The sequence below is a fragment of the Nipponia nippon genome, unplaced genomic scaffold, assembly GCF_047370975.1.
Source record: "Nipponia nippon isolate SJK-2023a ecotype South Korea unplaced genomic scaffold, ASM4737097v1 scaffold_35, whole genome shotgun sequence".
Classification (NCBI taxonomy): domain Eukaryota; kingdom Metazoa; phylum Chordata; class Aves; order Pelecaniformes; family Threskiornithidae; genus Nipponia; species Nipponia nippon.
In genome coordinates, this window is record NW_028262353.1 from 3,701,264 (window position 1) to 3,728,113 (window position 26,850).

The 26,850-nt window shown below is 68.2% G+C and overlaps 2 protein-coding genes across 3 annotated transcripts in view; both read left to right on the forward strand.

Annotated features, from left to right (window-relative positions):
- IQSEC2 (IQ motif and Sec7 domain ArfGEF 2) lies at window positions 1-20,336 on the forward strand. The gene is given in 18 exon segments (XM_087771865.1): window positions 1-252; window positions 1,866-2,977; window positions 3,285-3,314; window positions 9,443-9,719; window positions 10,696-11,166; window positions 11,609-11,797; window positions 11,799-12,445; window positions 12,964-13,125; window positions 13,234-13,356; window positions 13,827-13,993; window positions 14,086-14,225; window positions 14,607-14,732; window positions 14,846-14,945; window positions 15,042-15,203; window positions 15,921-16,085; window positions 16,886-16,935; window positions 17,652-18,420; window positions 20,110-20,336. Coding segments are annotated over 18 exon segments (5,139 nt in total). The 5' UTR covers window positions 1-30.
- KDM5C (lysine demethylase 5C) overlaps window positions 20,277-26,850 on the forward strand; it is a 15,505-nt gene continuing 8,931 nt past the window's right edge. Inside the window, exons 1-15 of one of the 2 annotated variants that reach the window (XM_087771153.1) lie at window positions 20,277-21,245; window positions 23,017-23,094; window positions 23,184-23,306; window positions 23,386-23,556; window positions 23,639-23,773; window positions 23,856-23,979; window positions 24,057-24,241; window positions 24,334-24,492; window positions 24,734-24,853; window positions 24,929-25,087; window positions 25,170-25,351; window positions 25,742-25,904; window positions 25,986-26,105; window positions 26,351-26,545; window positions 26,639-26,820. In XM_087771153.1, coding sequence (XP_087627279.1) covers window positions 20,601-21,245; window positions 23,017-23,094; window positions 23,184-23,306; window positions 23,386-23,556; window positions 23,639-23,773; window positions 23,856-23,979; window positions 24,057-24,241; window positions 24,334-24,492; window positions 24,734-24,853; window positions 24,929-25,087; window positions 25,170-25,351; window positions 25,742-25,904; window positions 25,986-26,105; window positions 26,351-26,545; window positions 26,639-26,820 — 2,741 coding nt within the window. In that variant the 5' untranslated portion in view covers window positions 20,277-20,600. The remainder of the gene's footprint in view (window positions 21,246-23,016; window positions 23,095-23,183; window positions 23,307-23,385; window positions 23,557-23,638; window positions 23,774-23,855; window positions 23,980-24,056; window positions 24,242-24,333; window positions 24,493-24,733; window positions 24,854-24,928; window positions 25,088-25,169; window positions 25,352-25,741; window positions 25,905-25,985; window positions 26,106-26,350; window positions 26,546-26,638; window positions 26,821-26,850) is intronic. The other variant, XM_087771154.1, reaches the window with a different exon arrangement.

The following is a 26,850-nucleotide window of genomic DNA, read 5'->3' on the forward strand; positions in this document are numbered from 1 at the left end:
CCCCCGACCCCCCCCCCTTTTCCCCAGGCCATGGAGGGCGCGGGGGGCGGCGGGGCCCCCCCGGGGGGTTCCGATCCCCCCGATCGAGCCGTCGAATACCTCCTGGAGTTAAATCGGATTATCGCGACACAACGACATCTCTTGGCTTCGCAACGGCGCCGTATCGCCCAGCTGGAGGGGCAGCTCCAGCGCCTGGCCCGGGAGAACCGGCACCTCCGGCAGAGGGGGGGGGCGGCCCCCCCCCGCCACCAGGTGGGATGGGGGGAGGGGCTGGGGAGGGGGGTTTGGGGGGTCACGGAGGGGAGACCCCGGTTTTGGGGGGGTCATGGAGTGGTGACCCCGGTTTTGGGGGTGTAGGGGGTGGGGGACCCCGGTTTGGGGGTTCAGGGGGTGGGGAGGGGGGTGGGGGGTCACGGAGGGGAGACCCCGGTTTTGGGGTTCAGGGGGTGGGGAACGGGGATTTGGGGGGGTCACGGGGGGAGACTCCGGTTTTGGGGGGTCATGGTGTGGGGACACCCGGTTTTGGGGGTGTAGGGGGTGGAGGACCCCGGTTTGGGGGTTCAGGGGGTGGGGAGTGGGGGGTTGGGGGGGTCACGGAGGGGAGACCCCCGGTTTGGGGGTTCAAGGGGGTGGGGGAGCCGGGTTGTGGGGTTCAGGGGCTGGGGAAGGGGGGTTGGGGGGTCACGGAGGGGAGACCCCGGTTTGGGGGTTCAGGGGGTGGGGAACGGGGATTTGGGGGGTCACGGGGGGAGACCCCGGTTTTGGGGGGTCATGGCGTGGGGAGGGGGGTGGGGGGTCACGGGGGGGAGACCCCGGTTTTGGGGGGTCATGGTGTGGGGACACCCGGTTTTGGGGGTGCAGCGACTGTGGAGGTCACGGGATGGGGCCTTATGGGGGGTATGGACCAGGGACCCCCGTTTTGGGGGGTATAGGGACTGGGGGGGGGAATATGGCCCGGGACCCCCCTATTGGGGCTATAGGGGCTGCGGGGGGGGTCCTGGGGAGGGGTATGGATGGGGGCAGGCGGCACTGGGGGGGTCCCAGGGCCGTATAGAGCGGGACAGGGCTCCCAGGGCCGTATAGACCAGGTCAGGGGGGTTCCGGGGGGCCATATAGAGCAGGACAGGGGTCCCAGGGCCGTATAGACCAGGGCAGGGGGGTCCCAGGGCCATATGGGCCAAGTCAGGGGGGTCCTAGGGCCATATAGGCTGGGTCAGGGGTCCTAGGGCTATATGGACCAGGTCAGGGGGGTCCCAGGGCCATATAGACCAGGGCAGGGGGCTCAGGGGGCTCCCAGGGCCATATAGACCAGGTCAGGGGGGTCCCGGGGCCATACAGAGCAGGGCAGGGGTGTCCCAGGGCTATATGGGCCTGGTCAGGGGGGTCCCAGGGCCATATGGGGCTCGGTCAGGGGGGTCTCAGGGACATATAGACTAGGTCAGGGGGGTCAGGGCCATATAGACCAGGGCAGGGGTGTCCCAGGGCTATATGGGCCTGGTCAGGGGGGTCCTAGGGCCATATGGGCTGCGTCAGGGGTCCTAGGGCTATATGGACTGGATCAGGGGGCTCCCAGGGCCATATAGACCAGGGCAGGGGGCTCAGGGCCATATGGACCAGGTCAGGGGGGTCCCAGGGCCGTATAGAGCAGGTCGGGGGGTCACAGGTCTATATGGGCCTGGTCAGGGGGCTCCCAGGGCCATATAGATCAGGGCAGTGGGCTCAGGGCCATATGGGCTGTGTCAGGGGGTTCCCAGGGCCATATAGACCAGGGCAGGGCTCGCAGGGCCATAGGGCCAGCCCAGATCCATACGTTCCCAGGACCATATAGCCCCGGCCCCCCCTGCCAGCCCCATATCCCCCCCCAGGGCCACGCAGACCCCGACGGCCAATACCAAAACCACCTGGACCCGGAGGGGCAATACCCGCCCTGCGCCGACCCCGACCTCCCCTACGCGCCCCATACGGACCACGACGGGCAATACCCGCCCCATACGGACCGCGACCTCCCCTACCAGGGGCACTTAGATCGCGACGGGCAATATACCGGCCGTACGGACCGCGACGGGCAATACCAGCCCCACCTGGATCGCGACGGGCAATACCAGGAGCACCTGGAGCGCGACGGGCAGTACCAGGAGCATTTGGAGCGTGACGGGCAATATGCCGGACGTACGGACCGGGAGAGATCCTACGCGGCTCATATGGATCGTGACGGGCAATACGAGGCGTTAACGGATCGCGACGGGCCGTATCCCAACCGTCCCGATCACGATAGGTCCTATCAGAGCCGTAAAGACCGCGACAGACCTTACCAGCCTCGTCCGGAGCGGGACGGGCAATATACGGGTCGTATGGACCGAGACGGGCAGTATCACGGCTGCTTGGAGCGGGATCTCCAGTATCAGCCCCATTTGGATCGCGACGGGCAATATCCGAGCCGTATGGATCGCGACGGGCAATATCCGAGCCATACGGACCGCGATGGGCAATATCCCAGCCGTCTGGACCGGGACGGGCAATATGCGAGCCATACGGACCGAGACGGGCAATATGCAAGCCGTACGGACCGGGATGGGCAATATGCGAGCCGTACGGACCGGGACGGGCAGTATCCGAGCCATACGGACCGGGACGGGCAGTATCCGAGCCGTATGGAGCGGGACGGGCAGTATCCGAGCCGTATGGATCAGGACGGGCAGTATCCGAGCCGTATGGACCGGGATGGGCAATACCAGAGCCACGTGGAACGGGAATTGCAGTACCGGAGTCGGGATGGTCATTATCCGTCGTGTATGGACCGGGAAGGATCGTATCCCGCTCCGTGTTCCCGGGATCGCTGCGGCGCTTCCCATCGGGATTGGGAACGGGATTGGCCGCGGGGGCCGCTCAGTCGGGGCCCCTCCCGCAGCTCCAGCCCCGGGGGGGGAGGACACAGCACCAGCGCCAGCACCAGCCCCGCCACCACCCTCCAGCGCAAGTAAGGACCCCCGGCCCCTCCCCCACCCCCACCCCCCCCACCCCCCCCGTGCAGCGGGCTGAGGCCTGGGCAGAACTCATCACACCCGATGGGGGGGAGGGGGGGGAGCAGATGTGGGAGCAGCGGGGGGTGGGGGGATGCGCGCGTCACAGCCGCCCCTCCCCCCCCCCCGCCGTCGCTCCATCTGGCCTGGCCGGGGCCCTTTTTTGGGGGGGGGAGGGGTCCGGGCACCGGGGTCCCTTTCTCGGGGGGGGGAGGGGAGCCGTGCTGCTCCCTGACCTCCCCCTCCCCCCTTCTCCCCCCCCAGGTCGGACCGGGACAGCTCGAGGACAGTGAGGTCAGGACCGCCCCTCCCCCCCATGCCCTTTGACCCCTACCCCTCCCCCACTGCCCCTCCCTCCTTCCCCCCCCCCCCCCCCCCCGGGCGCCTGGGTCCCGCTCTCTGGGGCTGGGGAGGTGGCGGGGCTGTTGTCGAGCATGTCGCGACGGGGACCGGCACGTCGCGATAGACCCGGCGTGTCGCGACGGACCTGGCACGTCACGACGGAGCCGGCATGTCGCGCCAGGGCCGCCGCACTGCAACGGGGCTGAGCTGTCGCAACAGGACTCGGCCTATTGCAATAGAGGGGATGTGTCTCGAGGAGGCCGACATATTGCCACAGGGATGACCTGTCGCGACAGGCCCCAGGTGGCTGCAACAGGGCCGATGCGTCACGACGAGGCTGATGTATTGCAACGGGGCCGGCCTGTCGCAAAAGGCCCCAGCCCGTTGCAATAGGGCTGATGTCGCAATGAAGCCGCTATGTCGCAACGGGCTGACCTATCGCGACCCAGCCCGTTGCGATACAGCTGACGTGTCGCGACGAGGCTGTCATATTGCGGCGGGGTCGGCGTGTTGCGACGGGCCCTGGCCGGTTGCAATGGAGCCGACGTGTCGCGACGGGCCCTGCCGCACCGCGCCGGGGCCAAGATGTCGCGACGGGCCCCGTTGTGTCGCGACGGGGCGCGGGGTGGGTGGCCACGCCTGGGTCCCCCGGCCGGGGGTGCGCGTTGCCGGGGCGGCGGGCGCACGCGGGGCGGTTGCCAGGCGACGGCGCGGGCGGCGGGTGACAGCGATGACAGCGCCGGGGGAGGCGTGACAGCGGGGGGGGGGAGGGGCAGCGTCGCCATGGCAACCGGGGACCCGCCCCCGTGGGAGCCCCCCCCCCCCGAGATCGGGCGGGGGGGGGATGGGGGGTCTGGCCCTGCTCTGCGAGGGTGCGCGAGGGCGGGTGACACGGGGTGACACCGCTGTGCGAGGGTGTGCGAGGCCGCAGCGGGGTGTGCGAGGGTGCGCAAGGGTGCGCAACGCCGTGCAAGGGTGCACAACACCGTGCAAGGGTGTGCAACCCCGTGCAAGGGTGTGCAACGCCGTGCAAGGGTGTGCAACGCCGTGCAACGCCGTGCAAGGCCACGCATGGGTGTGCAACGCCGTCTGACATCATGCGAGGCCATGCCAGGTTGTGCAACCCCGTGCAAGGGTGTGCAATGACATGCAACACCCTGCAACCCCACGCGTGGGTGTGTGACACCGTGCAACCCTGTGCAAGGGCGTGCAATGCCGTGCAACCCCATGCATGGGTGTGCAACGCTACACAACCCTGTGCAACGCCGTGCATGGGCGTGCAACGTCATGCAACCCTGTGCGAGAGTGTGCAACCCCGTGCAATGCCATGCATGGGTGTGCAACACTGTGCAAACCCGTGCAACCCCGTGCAATGCCATGCATGGGTGTGCAACACTGTGCAAACCCGTGCAACCCCATGCATGGGTGTGCAACACTGTGCAACACCATGCAACGTCATGCATGGGTGTGCAAACCTGTGCAACGTCATGCAACCGCATGCATGGGTGTGCAACCCCGTGCAACCCCGTGGAACCCCATGCATGGGTGTGCAACCCCGTGCAACCCCGCGTGCGAGCGTGACCCTCCCGCCCCGTTTGCACGTGGGCCTCGCACGCCGGCCTCGTGCGAGGCCGTGCCCCCCCGCCCCCGTCCCCGTTCCGTCCCTTCCGGAGGGATCCAAGTGTCCGGATGGGGGGGGAGGGGGGGCGGAATTCCGGCCTGCGGTTTCCGAATCCTGTCATGAGTTTGTCAGGCCTGAGGGCTCGGCCGCCTGCGTCCCATTCCCGGACATCGGGGTCCCCATTCCCGGACATCGGGGCCCCATTCCCGGACATCGGGGCCCCATTCCCGGACATCGGGGTCCCCATTCCCGGCCGCCTGGGTGCCCCCCCCCGGATCCACCATGACGTGAGTGCGCCCCCCCTCGGGCCTGGACCCGCCGCCATGGGCCCGATCCCCTCCCAGATCCCTGGGGATCCACTGGACCCCCCCCCCCCCCGCGGCCCTCTCCCCCTCCTCGTGTCCCCCCCATGCCCGTCTGTCCGTCTGTCCCCCCCCTCCGGCTCTTGACTCGTGTTTTCTCTCCTCTTTCTCTCTCCTCCCCGGCTGTCTGTCTGTCCGCTTGTCCGGCCGCCACCCCCTTGCCCCTCCGTCCCTCCGTCCGTCTGTCTGTCCGCCACACCCCCTGGCCCCCCCCCACCCCGGTCCATCCGTCCGTCTGTCCTCCACGCCCCCTGGCCCACACCATCTGTCTGTCCATCCATCCCCCTCCGTCCGTCCATCCTCCCCCCCCGTCCATCCGTCCATCGCGCCATAGGGAGGAGTAGACATCCGTCCGTCTGTCCGTCCATCGTCCCCCCCGTCCGTTTGTCCGTCCCCCCCCCCCTCCAGGTGCCACCCATGGGTCCTCTCGGCCGCTCCAACCTCCCCCCACCCGCAGGTAAGAGCCCCCCCCCCGACGCCTGGGTTCCCCCGGGGCCCCCTATAGGGGCCATATGGACCCCCCGGGTGCTGTATAGGCTGCACGGAGCCCCACGGGGCAGTATAGGAGGTATATGGTGCTATATGGGCTGCACAGAGCCCCACAGGGCAGTATAGGGGCCATAGGGTGCTATATGGGCTGCACGGAGCCCCACGGGGCAGCATAGGAGGTATATGGTGCTATATGGGCTGCACAGAGCCCCACGGGGCAGTATAGGGGCCATAGGGTGCTATATGGGCTGCACGGAGCCCCACGGGGCAGCATAGGAGATATATGGTGCTATATGGGCTGCACGGAGCCCCACGGGGCAGTATAGGGGCCATACAGTGCTATATGGGCTGCACAGAGCCCCACAGGGCAGCATAGGAGGTATATGGTGCTATATGGGCTGCACGGAGCCCCACGGGGCAGTATAGGAGCCATACGGTGCTATATGGGCTGCACAGAGCCCCGTGGGGCAGTATAGGAGCCGTATGGTTGCTATATGGGCTGCACAGAGCCCCACGGGGCAGTATAGGAGCCGTATGGTTGCTATATGGGCTGCACAGAGCCCCACGGGGCAGTATAGGAGCCGTATGGTTGCTATATGGGCTGCATAGAGCCCCATGGGGCAGCATAGGAGCTGTACGGTGCTATATGGGCTGCACGGAGCCCCATGGGGCGGTATAGGGGCTGTATGGGCCTTGTCGCGTGCTGCAGGGGCCCTCTGGGCGCTATAGGGGCCAGACCCCTTGCAGGTGGTAGAGGGGTTATAGAGGCCCTATGGGTGTTGTAGGGGCCATATGGTCCCCAGGGGCATATAGGGACCGTATGGGTTCCCTGGGGACTGTATGGGTTCCCTGGGACCTACAGGGGTCACATGGACCTAGGGGATGTATAGGGGGTCCTTGTAGCTCCTCAGGGGCTGTATGGATCCCTGTAGACCTATAGGGGCTGTGTGGCTCCCCAGGGCTCTATAGGGGCCTTATGGACCCCAGGGACCTATAGAGGCCCTCGTAAATCCCTGGGGGACCTATGGAGGCCCTTATAGATCCCGGAGGCCTATAGAGACCCTTATACGTTCCTGGGCCATATGGACCCCAGGGCCCTGTAGGGGCCATAGGGGGGCCCCCCAGGGCCCTATAGGGACCCTATAGGTTCCTCAGGGCCCTATAGGCGCCGTATGGGCCCCCGACGCCTGGGTCCTCCCCCGGTTGGTTTTGGGGGGGGGGTTGGGGTGTTTGGGGGCGGTTGCCATGGCAACGCCGCCATCATGGCGCCTCCTCGGGGCTATTTTGGGGAGAGGGCGGTGACGTGCGAGGGGCGGGGCGGGGCTCGCGCCGGGGACCCCCCCCTCCCAGCCCCCCCTCCGCGGGGACCCCAGGCGGCCGGGCCCCCCCCCCCTCCCCCCCCTCCATCCCCCGCCGTGTCGCCATGGTAACAGCAACCCTGGCAACCCGCCGGCCCCGCCCCCGCCCGCCGCGTCCCCATGGCAACCGCCAGCCCGACGGGGGGGGGGGTGTCACCGCTCCGCGCATGCGCCTGGCGCCCCCCCCTTGGGGGCCCCCCCCCCGGCGTCCGGGCGCACCCCACCCCCACCCCCACCCCACTTTGGGGGGGCCTCCCCCGCCTCAGAGACCCCCAGGGGACCCAGGCACCCCCCTAAATATTGGGGGGCAACCCCCCCCCGGCTCCGGGGCCCCGCTCCCCCCCCTTTTTTTTTGGGGGGGAAAAGCTCCCATTTCCATCTCAGAGGGACCCAGGCATCCCCTCCCCCCCCCCCCGCGTGTCCCCCCCCGCGTGGGGAGGGGACCCCGGCGCGTCCGGGCACGCGCAAGGAGGGGGGGGGGTCGCTCCTCCGGCTCCTCCCCCCCCTCCAGCGGCCGCTCGGGCCCTGGGTGCTGCTGCTGCGGAGCCGCCCCCCCCCCCAATCCTCCCCTCCCCCCCTCCCCACGAGTGGGGGGTCCCCGTGTGTCCCCCCCCGGGATGTGGTGCCTGCAGTGCACCGCCGACCGGCGGCGGGGGCCGCTCCGGCAGCGCCTGCTGCACGGGTGAGTCGGGGGACCCCCCCAACCCCTCCCCCCACCCCCCACCCCCAACCCCTCCCCCCAACCCCTCCCCCCACCCCCCACCCCCAAAACTCCGGGGATCCCCAGGAACCTGGACCCCGCCCCCATTTTTGGGGACCCCCCCATCTTCCCGGACCCCCCCCCCCCCCCCGCCCCCGCTTTTCCCGGATGCCTGGGTCCCCAGGGAGGGGGAGGGGGCGCTGTGTCCGTGGGTCCCGGTGTCCGTGGGTCCCGGTGTCCGGCTGTGTTCTACGTCTGTGTGTCCCCGTGTCCGTGTGTCCCCGTGTCCATGTGTCACATGTCCGTGTGTCCCCATGTCTGTGTGTCCCCGTGTCCATGTGTCACATGTCCGTGTGTCCCCATGTCCGTGTGTCCCCATGTCTGTGTGTCCCCATGTCCAGGTATCCCAGTGTCCATGTGTCCCATGTCCGTGTGTCCCCATGTCTGTGTGTCCCCATGTCCAGGTATCCCAGTGTCTGTGTGTCCCCCGTGTCCATGTGTCCCATGTCCATGTGTCCCCATGTCCAGGTATCCCCATGTCCGTGTCTCCCCCGTGTCCGTGTGTCCCATGTCCGTGTGTCCCCATGTCCGTGTGTCCCCATGTCTGTGTGTCCCCATGTCCAGGTATCCCAGTGTCCATGTGTCCCATGTCCGTGTGTCCCCATGTCTGTGTGTCCCCATGTCCAGGTATCCCAGTGTCTGTGTGTCCCCCGTGTCCATGTGTCCCATGTCCGTGTGTCCCCATGTCCAGGTATCCCCATGTCCGTGTCTCCCCCGTGTCCGTGTGTCCCATGTCCGTGTGTCCCCGTGTCCGTGTGTCCCCATGTCCACGTGTCCCCATGTCCACGTGTCCCCATGTCTGTGCGTCCCCGTGTCTGTGTGTCCCCACGTCCAGATATCCCCATGTCCATGTGTCCCTGTGTCCGTGTGTCCCCATGTCCGTGTGTCCCCATGTCCGTGTGTCCATGTGTCCCCATGTCCCTGCCCCATGTCCATGTGTCCCCGTGTCCATGTCCCAGTGTCTGTGTGTCCCCATGTCCCTGCCCCATGTCCGTGTGTCCCCATGTCTGTGTCCATGTGTCCCTGCATCCTCATGTCCCTGTGTCCCCATGTCCGTGTGTCCCATCTCCCTGTCCCCGTGTCTGTCAGGTCCATGCCTCCCCACGTCCGTGTGTCCCTGCGTCCCCGCATCCCCACATCCATGTCCGTGCGTCCCACGTCCGTGTGTCCCCATGTCCCCGCATCCCCACATCCATGTCCGTGCGTCCCACGTCCGTGTGTCCCTGCGTCCCCGCATCCCCGCATCCATGTCCGTGCGTCCCACGTCCGTGTGTCCCCACGTCCCCGCATCCATGTCCGTGCGTCCCACGTCCGTGTGTCCCCGTGTCCCTACGCCCGTGTCCCCGTGGTCCCTGCTCAGGTGGCTCCAGGCGCCCCGGGGGGGGGACAGAGCTGTTTGGGGGGGTCTTTGGGGGGGTCTCAGGGTGGTTGGGGGGGTCCGGGGGTGACTCGGGGGGTCCTGGCGTGGGGGTGACGCCGTGTCCCCGCAGCGTGGACGGCGAGGCGCCGGGCAGCGAGGGTGGGGGGCCGGTGCCCGACAGCCCCGGCCGCCCCCCGCCGTACCGCGGCCTCCCCCAGCCGGCCCCCCAGGGAGCGGGGGGCGCCGGGGGGTGCCCCGGGGGGGGCTCCCCGGGCTTGGCCTGGCCCCGGCTGCCGCCCCAGCCCGCCAGCGTGGCCCTGCGCAAGCAGGAGGAGGAGGAGGAGAGCAAGCGGCCGAAGGCCCTGAGCGACAGCTACGAGCTCTCCACCGACCTGCAGGACAAGAAGGTACCCCGGGGACACGCGGTGACGGCCCCCGCCACCCCCCTGCGGCGGTCCCCAGCCCCGTGTGACAGTCCCCGGCCACGTGTGATGGTCCCCGGCCACGTGTGATGGTCACCAACCCCATGCGATGGTCCCCAGCCATGTATGATGGTCCCCGGCCACATGTGACGGTCCCCAGCCCCGTGTGATGGTCCTCAGCCCCGTGTGATGGTTCCCAGCCCCGTGTGATGGTCACCAACCCCATGCATGATGGTCATCAGCCCCATGTGATGGTCCCCAGCCCCGTGCGATGGTCACTGTCCCCGTGCGAGGCCACCGTGCCCCCACCCTGATGCCAACCCCGTTTCCCCGGGTGTTGCCTCACCTGTCCCCTCCTGCCCTGTCCCCTCCCTGTCCCCTCTCCGTCCCCATCTCCACCTCTGGGTCCCCGATGTGTCACCGTGTCCCTGTTGATATCCCCATCCCCGTGTCCCCGTCCATGCCCCAATGTCCTCATCCCTGTCCCCATCCCTGTCCCCATGTCCCCATCCGCGTCCCCATCTCCGTGTCCCCATCCATGCCCCCATGTCCCCATCCTTGTCCCCATGTCCCCATCCCCGTCCCCATCTCCGTGTCTCCATCCCTGTCCCTATGTCCTCATCCCTGTCCCCATGTCCCCATCCCCGTCCCCATCTCTGTGTCCCCATCCCCGTCCCCATCTCTGTGTCCCCATCCATGTCCCCACGTCCTCATCCGTGTCCCCATGTCCCCATCCCCGTCCCCATCCCTGTCCCCATGTCCCCATCCCTGTCCCCATCTCCATGTCCCCATCCACGTCCCCATGTCCCCATCCATGTCCCCACGTCCTCATCCCTGTCCCCATGTCCCTATCCCCGTCCCCATCTCCGTGTCCCCATCCACATCCCCACGTCCTCATCCCTGTCCCCATGTCCCCATCCCCCTGTCCCCCGCCGTGTCCCCACGTGTGTGTCCCCCCCAGGTGGAGATGCTGGAGCGCAAATACGGGGGTTACTTCCGCACCCGCCGCGCCGCCCGCACCATCCAGGCCGCCTTCCGCCGCTACCGCATGGCCCAGAAGTTCGAGCGGCTGCGCAGCGAGGGGGGGCGCGCCCGGCGCTTGGCCCTCCCCGGCCTCCGCCTCCAATTCTCCTTCGAGGAATACGACCGCGGCCCCCCGGCCCCCGCCCCGGGCCCCCCTCCCCCGCCCCCCCCCTATTTCCAAGGCAAACCCGCCTCGCTGGACGAGGGGGTGTTGGGGGGACCTCGAAGGGCGCCCCGATACGGGGGGTCTTGCCGGGCTGGGTTGGATGGGGGGGGTGGTCCCGCCGAAGGGGGGGTGACGGGAGGGGGGGCCGGGGCGGGGGGCGCCGGCAGCCCCCCCCGCCAGCTCTCGGCCTCCGCCGACTTCGGGCCCGGTGGCGCCGACCTGGAGGAGGCCTTCGCGCAGCAGGTAGGGGGCGCGGGGGGGTCGCGGGGGTCGTGGGGGTCGTGGAGGTCGTGGGGGTCGCAGGGCTGTGGGAGGTCACAGGGGCTGTGGGGGTCGTGGGGGTCACAGGGCCGTGGGGGGTCACAGGGCCATGGGGGTCATGGAGGTCATAGGGGTCATGGAGGTCATAGGGGCCATGGGGGTCACGGGGGTCACAGGGCCATGGGGGGTCACGGGGGTCATAGGGGTCATGGAGGTCACAGGGCCATGGGGGTCACGGGGCCATGGGGGTCATGGAGGTCATAGGGCCGTAGGGGGGTCATGGGGGTCACAAGTGACAAGGAGGGGTGTGGGGGGGGCATGGGGGTCCCAGGGACCGGGGGGGTCACGGGGAGTTGGGGGGCCATGGGGTGCCCGGGGGGTGACGATGGAGGCGGGGGCTGACGGGGGGGGTCCATCCCCGCAGGTGAAGCCCTTGGCCGCCTCCATCGACGAAGCGTTGGGGGGTGGCCGGGGGGCCCCCCCCGGCGCCCCCGCCCCCCCCGCGGGTGACAGCGCCGCCACCTCCACCAGCGACGTCACCCTCTACCTGGACGAGGGGCTCCCCGGTTCCCCCCGCTCCCCCGAACGACCCCCCAGCCCCGAGCCCCCTCCGAAACCGGGGGTCCCCCGCCCCCCCGCCCCTCCGCCCCCCGCCTCCCCCCGCCAACCCCCCCGGCCCGGCCGAACGCTGGGGGGGTCCCGAGGAACCCCCTCGTCGCGGCCCCCCGTGCTTGGAGTGCCGGGGTCGCGGGGGGGGCGGCGGCGGGGGGCACCCCCCTTTGCTGACGGTCGAACCCCCCAGCGACAGCTCGGCCGACCTCAGCGACCGCTCTGACCGCGGTTCCCTCAACCGGGGGGGTCCCTACGAACCCGAAGGGGCTGGGGGGGGCACGTTGCCCCGTACCGGCCCCCCTCATCGTTGTTTCCACCCCGAAGCCCCCCCCGCTCCCCCCCCCGGGCCCCCGCCGCCCCCCGCCGCCGAGGAGGGCTCGGAGGGGGACAACGAGAGCTTGGGGAGCAGCTCCAACTCCAACGAGACCCTCAACTGCTCCTCGGGCTCCTCATCCCGCGACAGCCTGCGACGACCCCCGCCGCCGCCCCCGCCCCCTCCCGCCGCCCCCCCGCAACCCCCTGGTCCCTCCGGACCCCCCGGCAAAGCCACGTACCAACGGGAACCGCGGCAGAGCTGGGACTCGCCGGCGCTCAACAACGACGTGGTGCAGCGCCGGCAGTACCGCATCGGCCTCAACCTCTTCAACAAGTGAGGGGGTGATGGGAAATGGGGGGGGGGGGGCGGCGACCCCGTGTCGGAGGTGGGATGGGGTCTGGTGGCCCTATAGCCGGACCGTGTGGCGTTCTCGGTGACCCTATGGAAGGGATAGGGTGGCGGTCTTGGTGGCCCTATGGTGAAGACAGGGTGATGTTCTAGGTGATCCTATAGCAAGGACAGGATGACCTTGGTGACCCTATAGAAAGAATATGGTGATGTTTTAGGTGGTCCTACAGAAGAATGCGATGATGTTCTAGATAGCTCTATAGTACGGCCGTGGTGACGTTCTAGGTGACCCAGTAGTCAAGACGATGATGTTCTAGGTGACCCTATAGGGAAGCCGGGTTGTCATCCCACAGCCAAAACAAGGTGATGTTTAGGTGACTCCAGAACCGCGGCAAAGCGACCCTATAGCCAGGAGAAGGTGACGTTCTAGGTCACCCTATAGCCAGGACGAAACGACGAGCCCCACGGCAGTCGGGGCGACCCCGTGCCCACCACCTTTGTAGGAAGCCGGAGAAGGGGATCCAGTACCTGATCGAGAGGGGCTTCCTCTCGGACACCCCGGTGGGGGTGGCCCACTTCATCCTGGAGAGAAAGGGATTGAGCCGGCAGATGATCGGCGAGTTCCTCGGCAATCGCCAGAAGCAATTCAACCGCGACGTCCTCGAGTAAGCGGGGAGACGCACCGGGATGGGGTGGGACGCGCTGGGACTCGGGGGGAGGGGGGTGTCCACCTGGGACCGAGGCCATCTCTGGTCTGTGGGGTTCTCCCGCAGCTGCGTGGTGGACGAGATGGACTTCTCTGGGATGGAGCTGGACGAGGCCCTGCGCAAGTTCCAGTCCCACATTCGGGTGCAGGGGGAGGCCCAGAAGGTCGAGCGGTTGATCGAGGCCTTCAGGTGAGGGACGGTGACGGGTCCCTGTCCCCACCCCGTCTCCCCTGGCGCCGGGAGGGCCACCGGGCCATAGCACGCAGTTGCGTGGTCACCATGGGGTGGTGTTCTAGGTGACCCTATGGATCAAGAGGGAGACGTTAGGGGTGGTGGCCCACGTGCCGTGGGGTGACATTCTAGGTGACACCGTGGACCAGTCAGGGGACGTTAGGGGTGATGGCACATGCAGGGCTGGGTGACGTTCTAGGTGACCCTATGGACCAAGCAGGGGGACATCAGGGGTGGTGGTCCATATGGGACCAGGCGATGTTCTAGGTGACCCTATAGACTGGGAGGACATTAGGGGTGGTGCCCCACACGCGAGGGGGCCTGGACCGCGGCGGGACTGCTGTGGGGTGCAGAAGCCATCCCAGGCACGTGGGGATGGCCGTGGGGCACCCTGACCCCATGGGCCGTGGGGATTGTCTGCCCCGCAGCCAGCGCTACTGCGTGTGTAACGCGGCCCTGCTGCGCCAGTTCCGCAACCCGGACACCATCTTCATCCTGGCCTTCGCCATCATCCTCCTCAACACCGACATGTACAGCCCCAGCGTCAAGGCCGAGCGCAAGATGAAGCTGGAGGACTTCATCAAGAACCTCCGAGGTGAGGAGCCCGGTCCCATCTCGTCCCCCCTGGTGTCCCTACCCCCTGCTTCTGAACACGGGTTCTAGAGCGGGGGCCCGGGTGTCGCGCAGGGGTGGACAACGGGGAGGACATTCCCCGGGACATGCTGGTGGGCATCTACCAGCGCATCCAGAGCCGGGAGCTGCGCACCAACGACGACCACGTCTCCCAGGTCCAGGCCGTCGAGCGCATGATCGTCGGCAAGAAACCGGTGGGTTCGCCTGAGGGATGGGATGGGTTCTAGGTGACCTAAGGGGGACGTTCTAGGTGACCCTATGGAGGGATGATGGTCTAGGTGACCCTATGGGGGGTGTTCTAGGTGACCTATGGGAGAAATCCTAGGTGACCCTGTGGGGGATGTTCTACGTGACCTATGGGGGGACGCTCAAGGTGACCAATGGGGGATGTTCTAGGCGATCCAATGGGGGATGTTCTAGGCGACACTACAGGGGGATGCTGTAGGTGACCCCCAGGGATGGGACAGGCCAATGTCAAGGGTGCCATCACCATCAAGGGGTGGGCCTGGAGGGTGGGTGGGTGGGTGTGTCCCACCGAGGCCCCGCCCCAGTGCTGAGCCCACCCCTGTCCCCAGGTGCTGTCCCTGCCCCACCGGCGCTTGGTGTGCTGCTGCCAGCTCTACGAGGTCCCCGACCCCAACCGGCCCCAGCGCCTGGGGCTGCACCAGCGCGAGGTCTTCCTCTTCAACGACCTGCTGGTGGTGAGCCTGGCCCCCCGGCGCAGCGGGGGTGTCCCTGGGGCGGGGGGCACCCATGGGAGAGTCGAGGGGTCTCCCAGATGCTTGGGTCCCCGGTGACCTGGTGGCCTCGGCAGGTGACGAAGATCTTCCAGAAGAAGAAGATCCTGGTGACCTACAGCTTCCGCCAGAGCTTCCCCCTCGTTGAGATGCACATGCAGCTCTTCCAGAACGCTTGTGAGCCCCACGGCGCCCCATGGCATGCCCCCCCCCCCCGCCCCACGGCACCTCCCCGAACCCCATGACCTCTGACCCCCCCACCCCCCCCCCCAGATTACCAGTTTGGGATCAAGCTGCTGTCGGCGGCGCCGGGGGGGGAGAGGAAGGTCCTGATCGTCTTCAACGCCCCGAGCCCACAGGACCGGCTACGCTTCGCCAGCGACCTCCGCGAGTCCGTGGCCGAGGTGCAGGAGATGGAGAAGTACCGCGTGGAGGGTGAGCGGGGCGCTGGGAGCACTGGGAGGGGCGCTGGGAGCACTGGGAGGGGCGCTGGAAGCACTGGGAGGGGCGCTGGGAGCGATGGGATGGGTGCTGGGGGTGGTTGGGTGGGGACTAGGGGTATGGGGATGGATGCTGGGAGCACGGGGATGGGCACTGGGGTACTGGGATGGGCACTGGGAGCACTGGGATGGGCATGGGGAGCACTAGGAGCATGGATTGGAACTGGGAGGGGGGCATCAGGGGCACTTGGATGGAAAATGGGGACACTGGGAGCACTTGGATGGGCACTGGGATGGTCCCTGGGGTCAATTGGATGGGGAATAGGGGCACTGGGGGTACTGGGATGGTCACTGGGAGCACTTGGATGAGCACTGGGACAGTCCCTGGGATCACTTGGATGGGCACTGGGGACACCGGAACAGGTACTATGGGCACTGGGAGCACTGGGGGCAATGGGAGAGGCATTGGGAACACTTGGATGGGAACTGGGGGCACTAGGACAGGCACTGGGGGCGCTGGGATGGGCATGGGGGCACTGGGACAGGCACCAGGGCACTGGGACTGGCAGTGGGGGCACTGGGATGGTCAGGAGGGGCACTGGGAGCACTGGGATGGTCAATGGGGGCATTTCGATGGGGACTGGGAATGCTGGGGCTCACTGGGGGGCGGGCACTGGGATAACTGGGACCGCCATGCCCCCCCCTCCCGCAGCGGAGCTGGAGAAGCAGAAGGGGGTGTCGGGGACGCGGGGTGGGGGGCCCCCCCGCGAGGCCCTCAACGGCCTCAGCCGCAGCAGCCTGGAGGAGGCCTTCGGGCCGGGCGAGGGGCTCAAGCGCAGCGCCCTCAGCAGCTCCCTGCGGGACCTCTCCGACGGCGGTGAGACGGGGAGGGGGCACCCGGGGGGTGTCGGGGTCCCCTGGGGGGGAGTCGGGGTCCCCTGGGGGGCATTTGGGGTGCCCTGAGGAGCAATTGGGGTCCCCTGGGGGGGGGCTTGGGGTCCCCTGGGAGGGCATTTGGGGACTTCTAGGGGGCATTTGGGGTCCCCTGGGGGGCGTTTGGGGTGCCCTGGGGGGCAGATAGGGTGGTCTGGGGGGCACTGATGTCCCTGGGGGGCAATTGGGGTCCCCTTGGGGGAGTTGGGGTCCCCTGGGGGGTTGGGGTCCCCTGGGAGGGCATTTGGGGACTTCTAGGGGGCATTTGGGGTCCTCTGGGGGGCATTTGGGGTCCCCTGGGAGCATTTGGGGTGCCCTGGGGGGCAATTGGGGTCCCCTTGGTGGGAGTTGGGGTCCCCTGGGGGGGGTTGGGGTCCCCTGGGAGGACATTTGGGGTGCCCTGGGAGCAGTTAGGGTGCCCAGGGGGGGACATTCAGGTCCCTGGGGGGGCAGTTGGGGTCCCTGGGGGGCTCTCGGGGGGTCGGGGGGGGGGTATTGAAGTCCATGTGGGGCATTTGGGGGGCCCGGGGGGCAGTTAGGGTCTCTGGGGGCTGTTGGGGTGCTCTGGGTGGGACACTGAGGTCCCTGGGGGGCATTTGGGGACCCCTGGGGGGTTGGGGACCCCTGGGGGGGTGGGGTCCCCTGGGGGCCGTTTGGGGACCCCTGGGGGGGACAGGAGGGTTTGGGGGGCACTGAGGACAGCCCGCCCCCCCAATGCCCCCCAACTGTGCCCCCCCCCCCCAGGCAAGCGGGGCCGGCGCAACAGCGTGGGGTCCCTGGACAGCACCATCGAGGTGAGTGGGAGGGGCCCCACCAGGCCCCGCCCCTTAAAGCAACACCCCTTGAAAAAGCCCCACCCATACAAACCCCGCCCCCAGACACCCAGTACCCCCTCTGCTCTTGGGGAAGGGGTGGGGCTTGTGTGAGGGGCGTGGCTTGGTATGAAGGGGAGGGGCTTATGCATCAAGGGGCATGGGTTGGTGTAAGGGGCGGGGCTTTCCCCTTATCTGGCAATGGGGAGGGGCTTGTGTGAGGGGGTGGGGCAATCCCAGGGCAGGGGTGGGGCTTGCTTGCAGGAGCTGGGGCCCATCCACCAATGGGGAGAAGCTAGAGCTGGGAGGCGGGGCCTGTGTGCTGGTGTCACATGATCTGCTCGGGGGGGGTGGGGCCTATCCCTTGCTGGCTGGCCTCATCCACCAATGGGGGGGGAGAGGCTGGTGCCAAGGGGCGGGGCTAGCTGTAAGGGGCGGGGTCTGAGCAAGGAGAGGGTGGGGCTGACTCTAGGGGCGGGGATTGTCTGGAGAGGGGGCGGTGCTAGTTCTAAGGGGCGGGGCTTGTTCGGGGAGGGGGTGGTGCTAGTTCTAGGGGCGGGGCTTGTCCAGGGAGGGGGCGGTGCTGGTTCTAGGGGGCAGGGCTTGTCCAGGGAGGGGGCGGTGCTGGTTCTAGGGGGCAGGGCTTGCCCAGGAGTGGGCGTGACCCGCCGGCAGGCTGACCCCGCCCCCTCCCACAGGGCTCCATCATCAGCAGCCCCCGGCCGCAGGCGCGGGGGCCACCGGGGGGGCCGGGAGGAGCCCCCGAGGGCTACAAACCCCCCCCCCGCCCCGTCTCCAACTCCTCCTCCTTCCTGGGGTCCCTCTTCGGCAGCCGGCGGGGAAAAGGACCCCCCGGCCCCCCGCCCGGGGCTGGGGGTCCCGCTTCGGCCTCGGCCTCCTCCTCCTCGGCTTCCTCCTCCCACCATCATCATCCTCCCCCCGCGCCCCCCCCGGCCTCCGAGGGTCCCTCCAAGCTGCAGGCGCTGCACGCCCAGTACTGCCACGGGGCCGGGGGGGCGGCGGCGGCGGCGGCGGCCGGGGGGGGGCCGGGACCCCCGCCGCCACCCCCCTACCCCCAACAACCTCCCCCGCCCGCTCGCCCCGCTCCCCCCCCGCCGCTGCCCGCCATCGCCGCCGGAGCCCCCCCCCGCTTCCACGGGGGACCCCAACCTCCGCTGTCGGCGCCCCCCAGCAGCACGGCCCCCCCGGCGGGGGTTCCCGCCGCCGCACCCCCATTACACCCTCCACCGGCCCGGCAAAAGAGAGGGGTGCCCCCCCCGGCCCCCCCGCCAACCCCTTTCCCCCTACCCCTCTACAGCCCCGCGCCCCCCACCACGGGCTGCCCCACGCTTACCCCCCCCCCCCCCCCCCCCCACCATCACCCCCCGCCGCCCCCCGCCCCCGCCAAACACTTCGTTTTCGGGGGGGGCGGCGGCCCAACCGGGGGACCCCTCCGGGGGGGCGGCGGCGGGGCGGCCCCCCCGCCTCATCACCACCATCATCATCATCACCACCATCACCCGCCCCCCACTCCCCCATTCCCCCCCATCCCTCCTACCCCCCCTGCCCCCCCCTCGCCCCACACCCCCCTCAGCCCCCACTCCCCCGCCGGCCCCACCTCGCCCCTGGCCCAAACCGGTCAGGGCCCCCCCAAACCCAAGGGGGGGAACCACATCAGCACCGTGGCCTGCCCCCCCCCCCCCGCCAGAGGACGGACCCAACTCATGGCAGCGATGGACGGCGCCGGCATGCTGGATGCGGTGGTTATTTTTGTAAACACCCCCCCCCAATTTATCCTGACACCCCCCCCCCAAATAACCTGCACGTGGCTCGTGTTTGGCTGCTCGTGCCTCGCCCCCGTGAGGGTGGGGGCACCCGGACGCCTGGGTCCCCCCTCCTCTCGCCGTTTCGGGGGTCCGGCGTCGAGGATGGCCCCCCCCCCCAGCTCAGGCTGAATGTCACATGGCACTTTAACCATCCCCCCCCCGCCCTTGTCCTCCCCTCTCCCACCCCGGCCGCCCGCGTCCCCTCCCCGGGGTGGGGGGCACCCAGCGGCCGACCCCCCCCAGGGATGCGCGCGGAGGGGACCCAGGCGGCCGGGCCCGCATGCGCCCGCGCCGGGCCCTGTATATAAGAGACTGTATATTTGATGCTTCATAAACGGACCGGCCGGCCCTTGGCGTGTGATCCGCCTGTGCCCCTTCTTTTGGGGGGGGGGGGGACACCTATAGGGGCTATAGGGGCAGAGCTATAGGGTCGTGGGGGCGAGGGCCATAAGGGGGGGGGGGGGCTCTATGGAGCAGGGCCGCAGCAGGACTTGGAGGGACTCTAGGGCCCTGGGGCTATAGGGACCCTCGGGGTATAGGGGACTTGATAGGGGCCCTAGGGATATAGGGTCCTGGGTCTATACTGTCAGGAGGCTATAGGAATCCTTGGGGTGTAGGGGACTTGATAGGGGTCCTAAGGATATAGGGCCCCCTTGGGATATATAGTCAGAAGGCTATAGGGGTGTTTAGGCTATAGGGGCCTGGGAGATAAAGGGGCCTAGGGGCTATAGGGGCCATAACAGGGAGCCTGGGAGTTATGGGGGCCTGGGGCTATAGGGGCCTGGGGGCTATAGGGGCCATAACAGGGAGCCTGGGAGCTATGGGGGCCTGGGGCTATAGGGGCCTGGGGGCTATAGGGGCCATAACAGGGAGCCTGGGAGCTATAGGGGCCACAGTGGGGACGCTGTGGCTGTGGATGCCTGGGGGCTATAGCGGTCTGGGGGCTATACGGGCCGTAAGAAGGAGCCTGGGGCTATAGGGGCTATAAGAGCCGCTGGGAAGGCGCGGAGGGGGCGGATCTTAACTTAACCCCACCCTACGGGGGCGTGCACTTGCGTTGGCCACGCCCCCTCCCCGCCCCGCAACCCCGCGGGCGGCCGGGCGGCGCATGCGCGCTGCGCCCCTTTAAACGTGCACAAGAAGTCCCGGCTCCTCCGCTGACCCAGCCGCGGAGGCGAGCCGGTGGCGAAGATCCCTCCGCCGCGGAGAGGGGGCGGAGCCTTCGGACTATTTCCCCTTCGCTCCTCCCGCCACGCCGCCTCGCACCGGCCGAGCCGCGGTGGTGGGCGTGCGGCGGGGGTCTCCCCTCTCCGTTTTCGCGCCCTCGCAGCCGGTTGCGGCGGCGTCGCCGCGCTCGGCGCCCTCCCCTCCCGCGGCGGAAGGAGACGGTGCCGTGAGCGGGACCTCCTCACCGCCCGGTGCGGCGTGCGCTCCCGCGCCTGCGCAGCGTGTGCGAGCGCGAGGGACGGGGGGGGGGGGGGGGGGAGCGAGAGGCGGAGGGAATCCAAGATGGCGGCGGCGGCCCGGCCGGGGGGACCGGGCAGGCCTCGGGCTTGAGGCGGGCGGATCGCGGGGCCGTTGGGGGCCGCTTACCGCGGCCAGGCGGCGGCGGGGCCGGGGGGGACCGGAGGAGCAGGTCGGCGGAGGCACCCGGGCGCTCTCGTCCCCCCCTCTTTCCCCGGGGCTTGCGGGGGGGGGGGCGGCCCGGGGCCTGTGAGGGGGCGACCCGGGGGCCTGTGAGGGGGCGGCGGGGGCCTCCATGGCCCCCTGAGGGGGTCCCCCGCGGGCAGCGAGGGAACCCCCCTCCCCTCGGTGGGGAGGATGGAAGAGGGGGAGCAGCAACGCGGAGGGGGCGGTTGGGCCGAGTGGGGGCCCGCCCCGGGTGGGTCCCCGCCTTGGGGAACCCCCCCACCGCCGGAGGGGGACGAGGAAGCCAAACGGGGCCGCGGTGGGGAGTGGGGGGGTACGGAACCCACCGGAGAAGCGGCTCCCCCCCGGTCGGCTGCCGCCCCCCCTAAAGCCGCGGGGGAGGAGAGGGCCGCGGCCACCCCTCGCCCCCCCAAAAGCGGTGGGGAGCCGCGGGGTAAAGGCGGGGGGACCGGTAGGGGCCCCGGTGGGCGTCCCCCGGGGGAAGAGCGAAGCCCCCGTAAGACCCCCGAGGAACGAGGGGCCCGGAGCGGGGATCGTCCAGGCCCGGAGGACAAGGCCCGGAGGCCCTTTGGGGGTCCCCGTAGCGGGGGGGAAACCCCTCGGGGTCCCCCCCCCGGTGGGGAGCAACGGGGCGAGTGGGGGACGCCTTGGTTATCGGTGGCCGGTGAACTGGAGCCCCCCGAGGACTTTTTACCCCCTCCCGAATGCCCCGTCTTCGAGCCCAGCTGGGCCGAATTCAGCGACCCCCTGGGTTACATCGCCAAGATCCGCCCCATCGCCGAGAAAAGCGGCATCTGCAAGATCCGACCCCCTGCTGTGAGTATGGGGGGGGGCTCCGGCCCCCGGGGAGGGGTGAGCTGGGGGGTCCCTGCCCCACTGGGGTGAGAGGCCCTCGGGGTGCGGCCTAGGGGGTTGGTGCCCCCCTGGGGGGGGTTAATTACCCCCCTGGGGGGGTAACTTCCCATTTAGGGGGGGTAACGTGCCATTTTGGGGGGTTAATTGCTCCCCGGGGGGGGTAACGTCCCATTTGGGGGGGGGAATTGCCCCCTTGGGAGAGTAACTTCCCATTTAGGGGGGTAAATTGCCCCTCTGGGGGGGTATTTTCCCATTTGGGAGGGGTAATTCCCCCCTGGGGGGGTATTTTCCCATTTAGGGGGGGGGGTTTGCCCCCTGGGGGGGGCATCGTTCCTATCTAGAGGGGGTTAATTGCCCCCCTGCGTGGGGGCAACTTCCCATTTAGGGGGGATAATTGCCCCCGGGGGGGTATCTTTCTATTTAGAAGGGGTTAATTGGCCCCCCCCGGGGTGGGGGTATCTTCCTATTTAGGGGGTAAGTGCCCCACTGGGGGGGGGTAACTTCTCACTTAGGGGGGTTAATTGCCCCCCTCCCCAGGGGGAGTAGTGTCCCCCCCCCCCGCCTGCTGCGTCCCCCACTCGGGGTGGGAAAATACCCCCCAACACTGCTATGTGTGTGTAAATACCCCCCTGGGGGGGGTAAATACCCACCTGAGGGGGGGTAAAGAACGGTGGGGGGGGTAAATTTGCCCCCCGGTTGGGGGCAAATCCCTGAGCTATAGGGGTTCGCACCCGCTTGGCTGGGGGGGGTACATACCCCCACGGTTTGGGGGTGAGTGCCCAGGCCAAGGGGGGTAAATACCCCCCCGACGTGGGGTAAATACCCCCCCCGGGCCGAGGGGGTGCCCGTGGGCCGGGGGGGTCGGCGCTGGGGCTGGATTTTGGCGGTGCTGCATGGTCCAGACCCTGGGGGGGGCGGGGGGGGGACAAGGGCCCCCCGTTTTCCTCCCACTGAGCTCCCTCTCCTGCCCACCTTGTGCTGGGTGGGGGGAGCTGCCCCCAAGGAATTTGGGGTGCCCCCCTGGGAAATGGGGGGGGTCTGGGGGGGCTGTGTGTGTGTGTGTGTGTGTGTGTGTGTGTCCCCACGCCGGCCCTCACAACAACAACAGTGACACGGCCAATATGGCTGCCACCGCCGAGCCTTTGTCTGGCGAGCGGCGGGGGGGAGCCCGGCCGGAGCCAGGGGGGTCCCCAGGTCGGGCAGAGCCCCTTGAGGGGGGGTCCCCTGGAAAAGGGGGGGCAAGTGGGTGGCTGAGCCCCCCCCATCCCCGCCAGCCTTTGCTCCTGCTTGCCGCCCCTCCTTCGTGGCTCGTTTCCTGTTTTTTGCGGGGGGTGGCCGCATCGTGTCCCCGCTGAGGGGGGTCCCTTTGTCCCCTTTCCCAGTTTGGGGGGGCCCTGGCTCCCTTTTTTTTTTTTGGGGGGGGTGGGGGGAAGGACAGGCTGATCCGGTCCCCCCAGCTTGGCGGGGTGGAGAAGGGCTTCCGGGGAGGGCTGGGCCCGGCCGCGCCGGCGTCACCGGCTCCCTGCGTGGGTCCCCCCACAACGTGGGGTGCATGCCGCGGGGCTGTCCCCCACAGCACGGGGGCGGGGGATGCCTCCGGGGTGCCCCCCCCCCCTCAATTTGGGGTGCACGTGGCCATTTTTTTCCCCTGCGGAGCCCTCGGGGCTGCCCTGCCCGTGTAGGAATGGGGGGGCCGTCGCTGCTAACCGCCCCCCGCCCCTCGTCTCCCCAGGACTGGCAGCCCCCCTTCGCCGTGGAGGTGGACAACTTCAGGTTTACCCCCCGCATCCAGCGGCTCAACGAGCTGGAGGTAAGTGGGGGGGTCCCCCCCTTTTCCTTCCCCAGCTGATTTTGGGGTGCACACGGGGCTCACCCCTCCTTTTTCACCCCCCGCCCTAGGCGCAGACCCGGGTGAAGCTGAACTACCTGGACCAGATCGCCAAATTTTGGGAAATCCAGGGTTCTTCGCTCAAGATCCCCAACGTCGAGCGACGCATCCTCGACCTCTACAGCCTCAGCAAGGTTGGGGGGGGGCACTGGGGCGGGGGGAATGCAACCGGTTTGGGGGTGCTTCACGTCCGTGTGTCCCCCTTTTCCGAAGGTGGTGATGGAGGAAGGGGGGTACGAAGCCATCTGTAAGGACCGGCGGTGGGCTCGGGTGGCCCAACGCCTCGCTTACCCCTCGGGGAAAAACATCGGCTCGCTGCTGCGCGCCCACTACGAGCGCATCATCTACCCCTACGAGATGTACCAGTCGGGGGCCAACCTGGTGGTGAGAAAAACGGGGTGATTTAGGTGGAAAAACGGGGGGCTACGGGGTGCCCCCCGCCACGCTGAGGGTCTCTTCCCTTCAGCAGTGCAACACGCGGCCCTTTGAGAGCGAGGAGAAGGACCGGGAGTACAAACCCCACAGCATCCCGCTGCGCCAGTCCGTCCAGCCCTCCAAGTTCAACAGCTACGGCCGTCGGGCTAAACGCCTGCAGCAGGAGGTGAGCACCCCCCAAAAAAACCACCCCCACAACCCCCCTGTGCATTTTCAGGGGACCCCCCTGTGACTCTGCCATCCCGCAGCCGGAGCCGACGGAGGAAGACATCGAGAAAAACCCGGAATTGAAGAAGCTGCAGATCTACGGGGCCGGCCCCAAAATGTTGGGGTTGGGGCTGGTGGCCAAAGACAAGACCCTGCGTAAGAAAGGTATGAGGGAACCCCCCCGGGGCGACTTGGGGGGCACAGGGCGGGAGTTGTGACCCCCCTAATTCTTCGCCCTGTAGATAAAGACGGTCCCGAGTGTCCCCCCACGGTGGTGGTGAAGGAGGAACCGACGGGACCCGAGGCCAAGGTGGAGCCGGTGTCTCCCCGCGCTTACCTGGAGGGGAAGGAGGAGCTGCGGCACAGCCCCGAGCCCTGCACCAAAATGACCATGCGCCTGCGCCGCAGCCACAGCAACAGCCAATTCGTGAGTACCCCGCGCCGCGGGGGGACGCGACACCGTGGGGCAGAGCCCCTCCCCCCCGCCCCGTCCTCAGCCCCTTCTGCCTTCCCCTCCAGGTCGATTCCTACATCTGCCGGATCTGCTCACGGGGGGACGAGGACGACAAGCTGCTGCTCTGCGACGGCTGCGACGACAACTATCACATCTTCTGCCTCCTCCCGCCCCTGCCCGAAATCCCCAAGGGCATCTGGCGCTGCCCCAAATGCGTCATGGCGGTGAGGACACGGGGGGACACAGGGAAACCCCCCCCCCCCCCGCAAACGCCTGCGTCACGCCCCGGACCCCCCGTCTTGCGTCACATCCCGGTTGTGGGGTTGGGGACCTCCCATCTCGCGTTGTGTCTCGTGTCCCCTTATCTGGGGACTCACAGCCCATCCTGTCTGTGGGGTTGGGGACCCCCGTGTCACATCTGTGGGGCTGGGGACCCCCACCCTGACCCCCATCCCTTTCCCCCAGGAATGCAAGCGACCGCCGGAGGCTTTCGGCTTCGAGCAGGCGACGCGGGAATACACCCTGCAAAGCTTCGGGGAGATGGCCGACTCCTTCAAAGCCGACTACTTCAACATGCCCGTCCACGTGGGTACCCCCGGGACCCCGCAGGGACCCCCGCCAGCCCCCCAATCCCTAACGTCCCCCCTTTTCCCCTCCTAGATGGTCCCCACGGAACTGGTGGAGAAGGAATTTTGGCGGCTGGTGAACAGCATTGAGGAGGACGTGACGGTGGAGTACGGTGCCGACATCCACTCCAAGGAATTCGGCAGCGGTTTCCCCATCAGCGACGGCAAAAGGAAGCTTTCGCCGGAGGAGGAGGTGAGGGAGACCCCGTCCCCGACCCCACACGGGTCTCACCGTCACCCGTGGCGGGGTGACGCTGTCCTTACGTCCCCCGTAGGAGTACGCCGGCAGCGGTTGGAACCTGAACGTGATGCCGGTGTTGAAGCAATCGGTCCTGTGCCACATAAACGCCGATATTTCGGGGATGAAGGTGCCCTGGCTCTACGTGGGGATGGTCTTCTCCGCCTTCTGCTGGCACATCGAGGACCACTGGAGCTACTCCATCAACTACCTCCACTGGTGGGGGGCTTGTGGGGGGGGGGTTGGGTGAGAGGAGGGTTTTTGGGGTGCCCCTGACCTCGTCCCCCCGCCTGGGGATGAGCCTAAGATAGGTTATGGGGCGAGAGGAGGTTTTTGGGGTGCTGTGACTCCCCAGGGGTGAGCCCAAGGTGTGATATGGGGTGGGAGGAGGCTTTTTGGGGTGCCCCTGCCCCTGTCACCTCCAGGGGTGAGCCCCAGCCCTGGTATGGGGTGGGAAGAGGGGTTTTTGGGGTGCCCCTGACCCTGTACCCCCCCAGGGGCGAGCCCAAGACGTGGTACGGGGTGGGAGGAGGTGTTGGGGTGCCCCAAGCTGTAGTACAGGGTGGGAAGAGGGGTTTTTGGGGTGCCCCTGACCCTGTACCCCCCCAGGGGCGAGCCCAAGACGTGGTACGGGGTTCCCTCCTTCGCGGCGGAGCACCTGGAAGAGGTGATGAAGAAGCTGACGCCGGAGCTGTTCGAGAGCCAGCCTGACCTGCTCCACCAACTCGTCACCCTCATGAACCCCAACACCCTCATGGCCCATGGTGTCCCTGTGAGTATCGGGGTCCCCTCAGCGCCCCCCCAAAACTCCTTATCCCCCCTCCCTCACCCCGAATTTTGTCCCCCTTTTTAGGTCGTACGGACCAACCAGTGCGCCGGCGAGTTCGTCATCACCTTCCCCCGGGCGTACCACAGCGGTTTCAACCAGGGTTACAACTTCGCCGAGGCCGTCAACTTCTGCACCGCTGACTGGGTGAGCCCCTGCGCCCCCCAAAATCCCAGGGTGAACCCCAAAATCTGGGGTGAAGATCCCAAATTTGGGCTGGGTGCTCGGGGAGGAGGATCCTTGGGGGGCTCCAAGCGTTGAGCTGGGATTTTGGGGGTCCACCGCCACAGTTCAGGCCAGGGATGTCCGGCTCTGTTGGGGGATGTGTTTTGGGGTACGGGGGGGGTTCCTCAAATTTGGGGGTTCACCCTAATGCCCGGCGTTGCCTGCAGCTGCCTGCCGGCAGGCAGTGCATCGAGCACTACCGACGTTTGCGCCGTTACTGCGTCTTCTCCCACGAGGAACTCATCTGTAAGATGGCGGCTTGCCCCGAAAAGCTGGACCTCAACTTGGCGGCCGCCGTTCACAAAGAAATGTTCGTGCTGGTGCAAGAGGAGCGTAAACTCCGCAAAGCGCTGCTGGAAAAGGTGGGGAAACACCGGGGGGAACCCCCCAAAAAATTGGAGGGGGCTGCGGCGGGGCTGAGGATGGTGTTTTATGGCCCCCCCCCCCCCCCCCAGGGTATCACGGAGGCGGAGCGGGAGGCTTTCGAGCTGCTGCCCGACGACGAGCGGCAGTGCGATAAATGTAAGACGACGTGTTTCCTCTCGGCGCTGGCTTGTTACGACTGTCCCCAGTGCCTCGTCTGCCTCTACCACATGGACGATCTCTGCAAGTGCCCCCGTAGCAAGCAGTACCTCAGGTGGGGAGGGGGGTCCCTTGCGATTTGGGG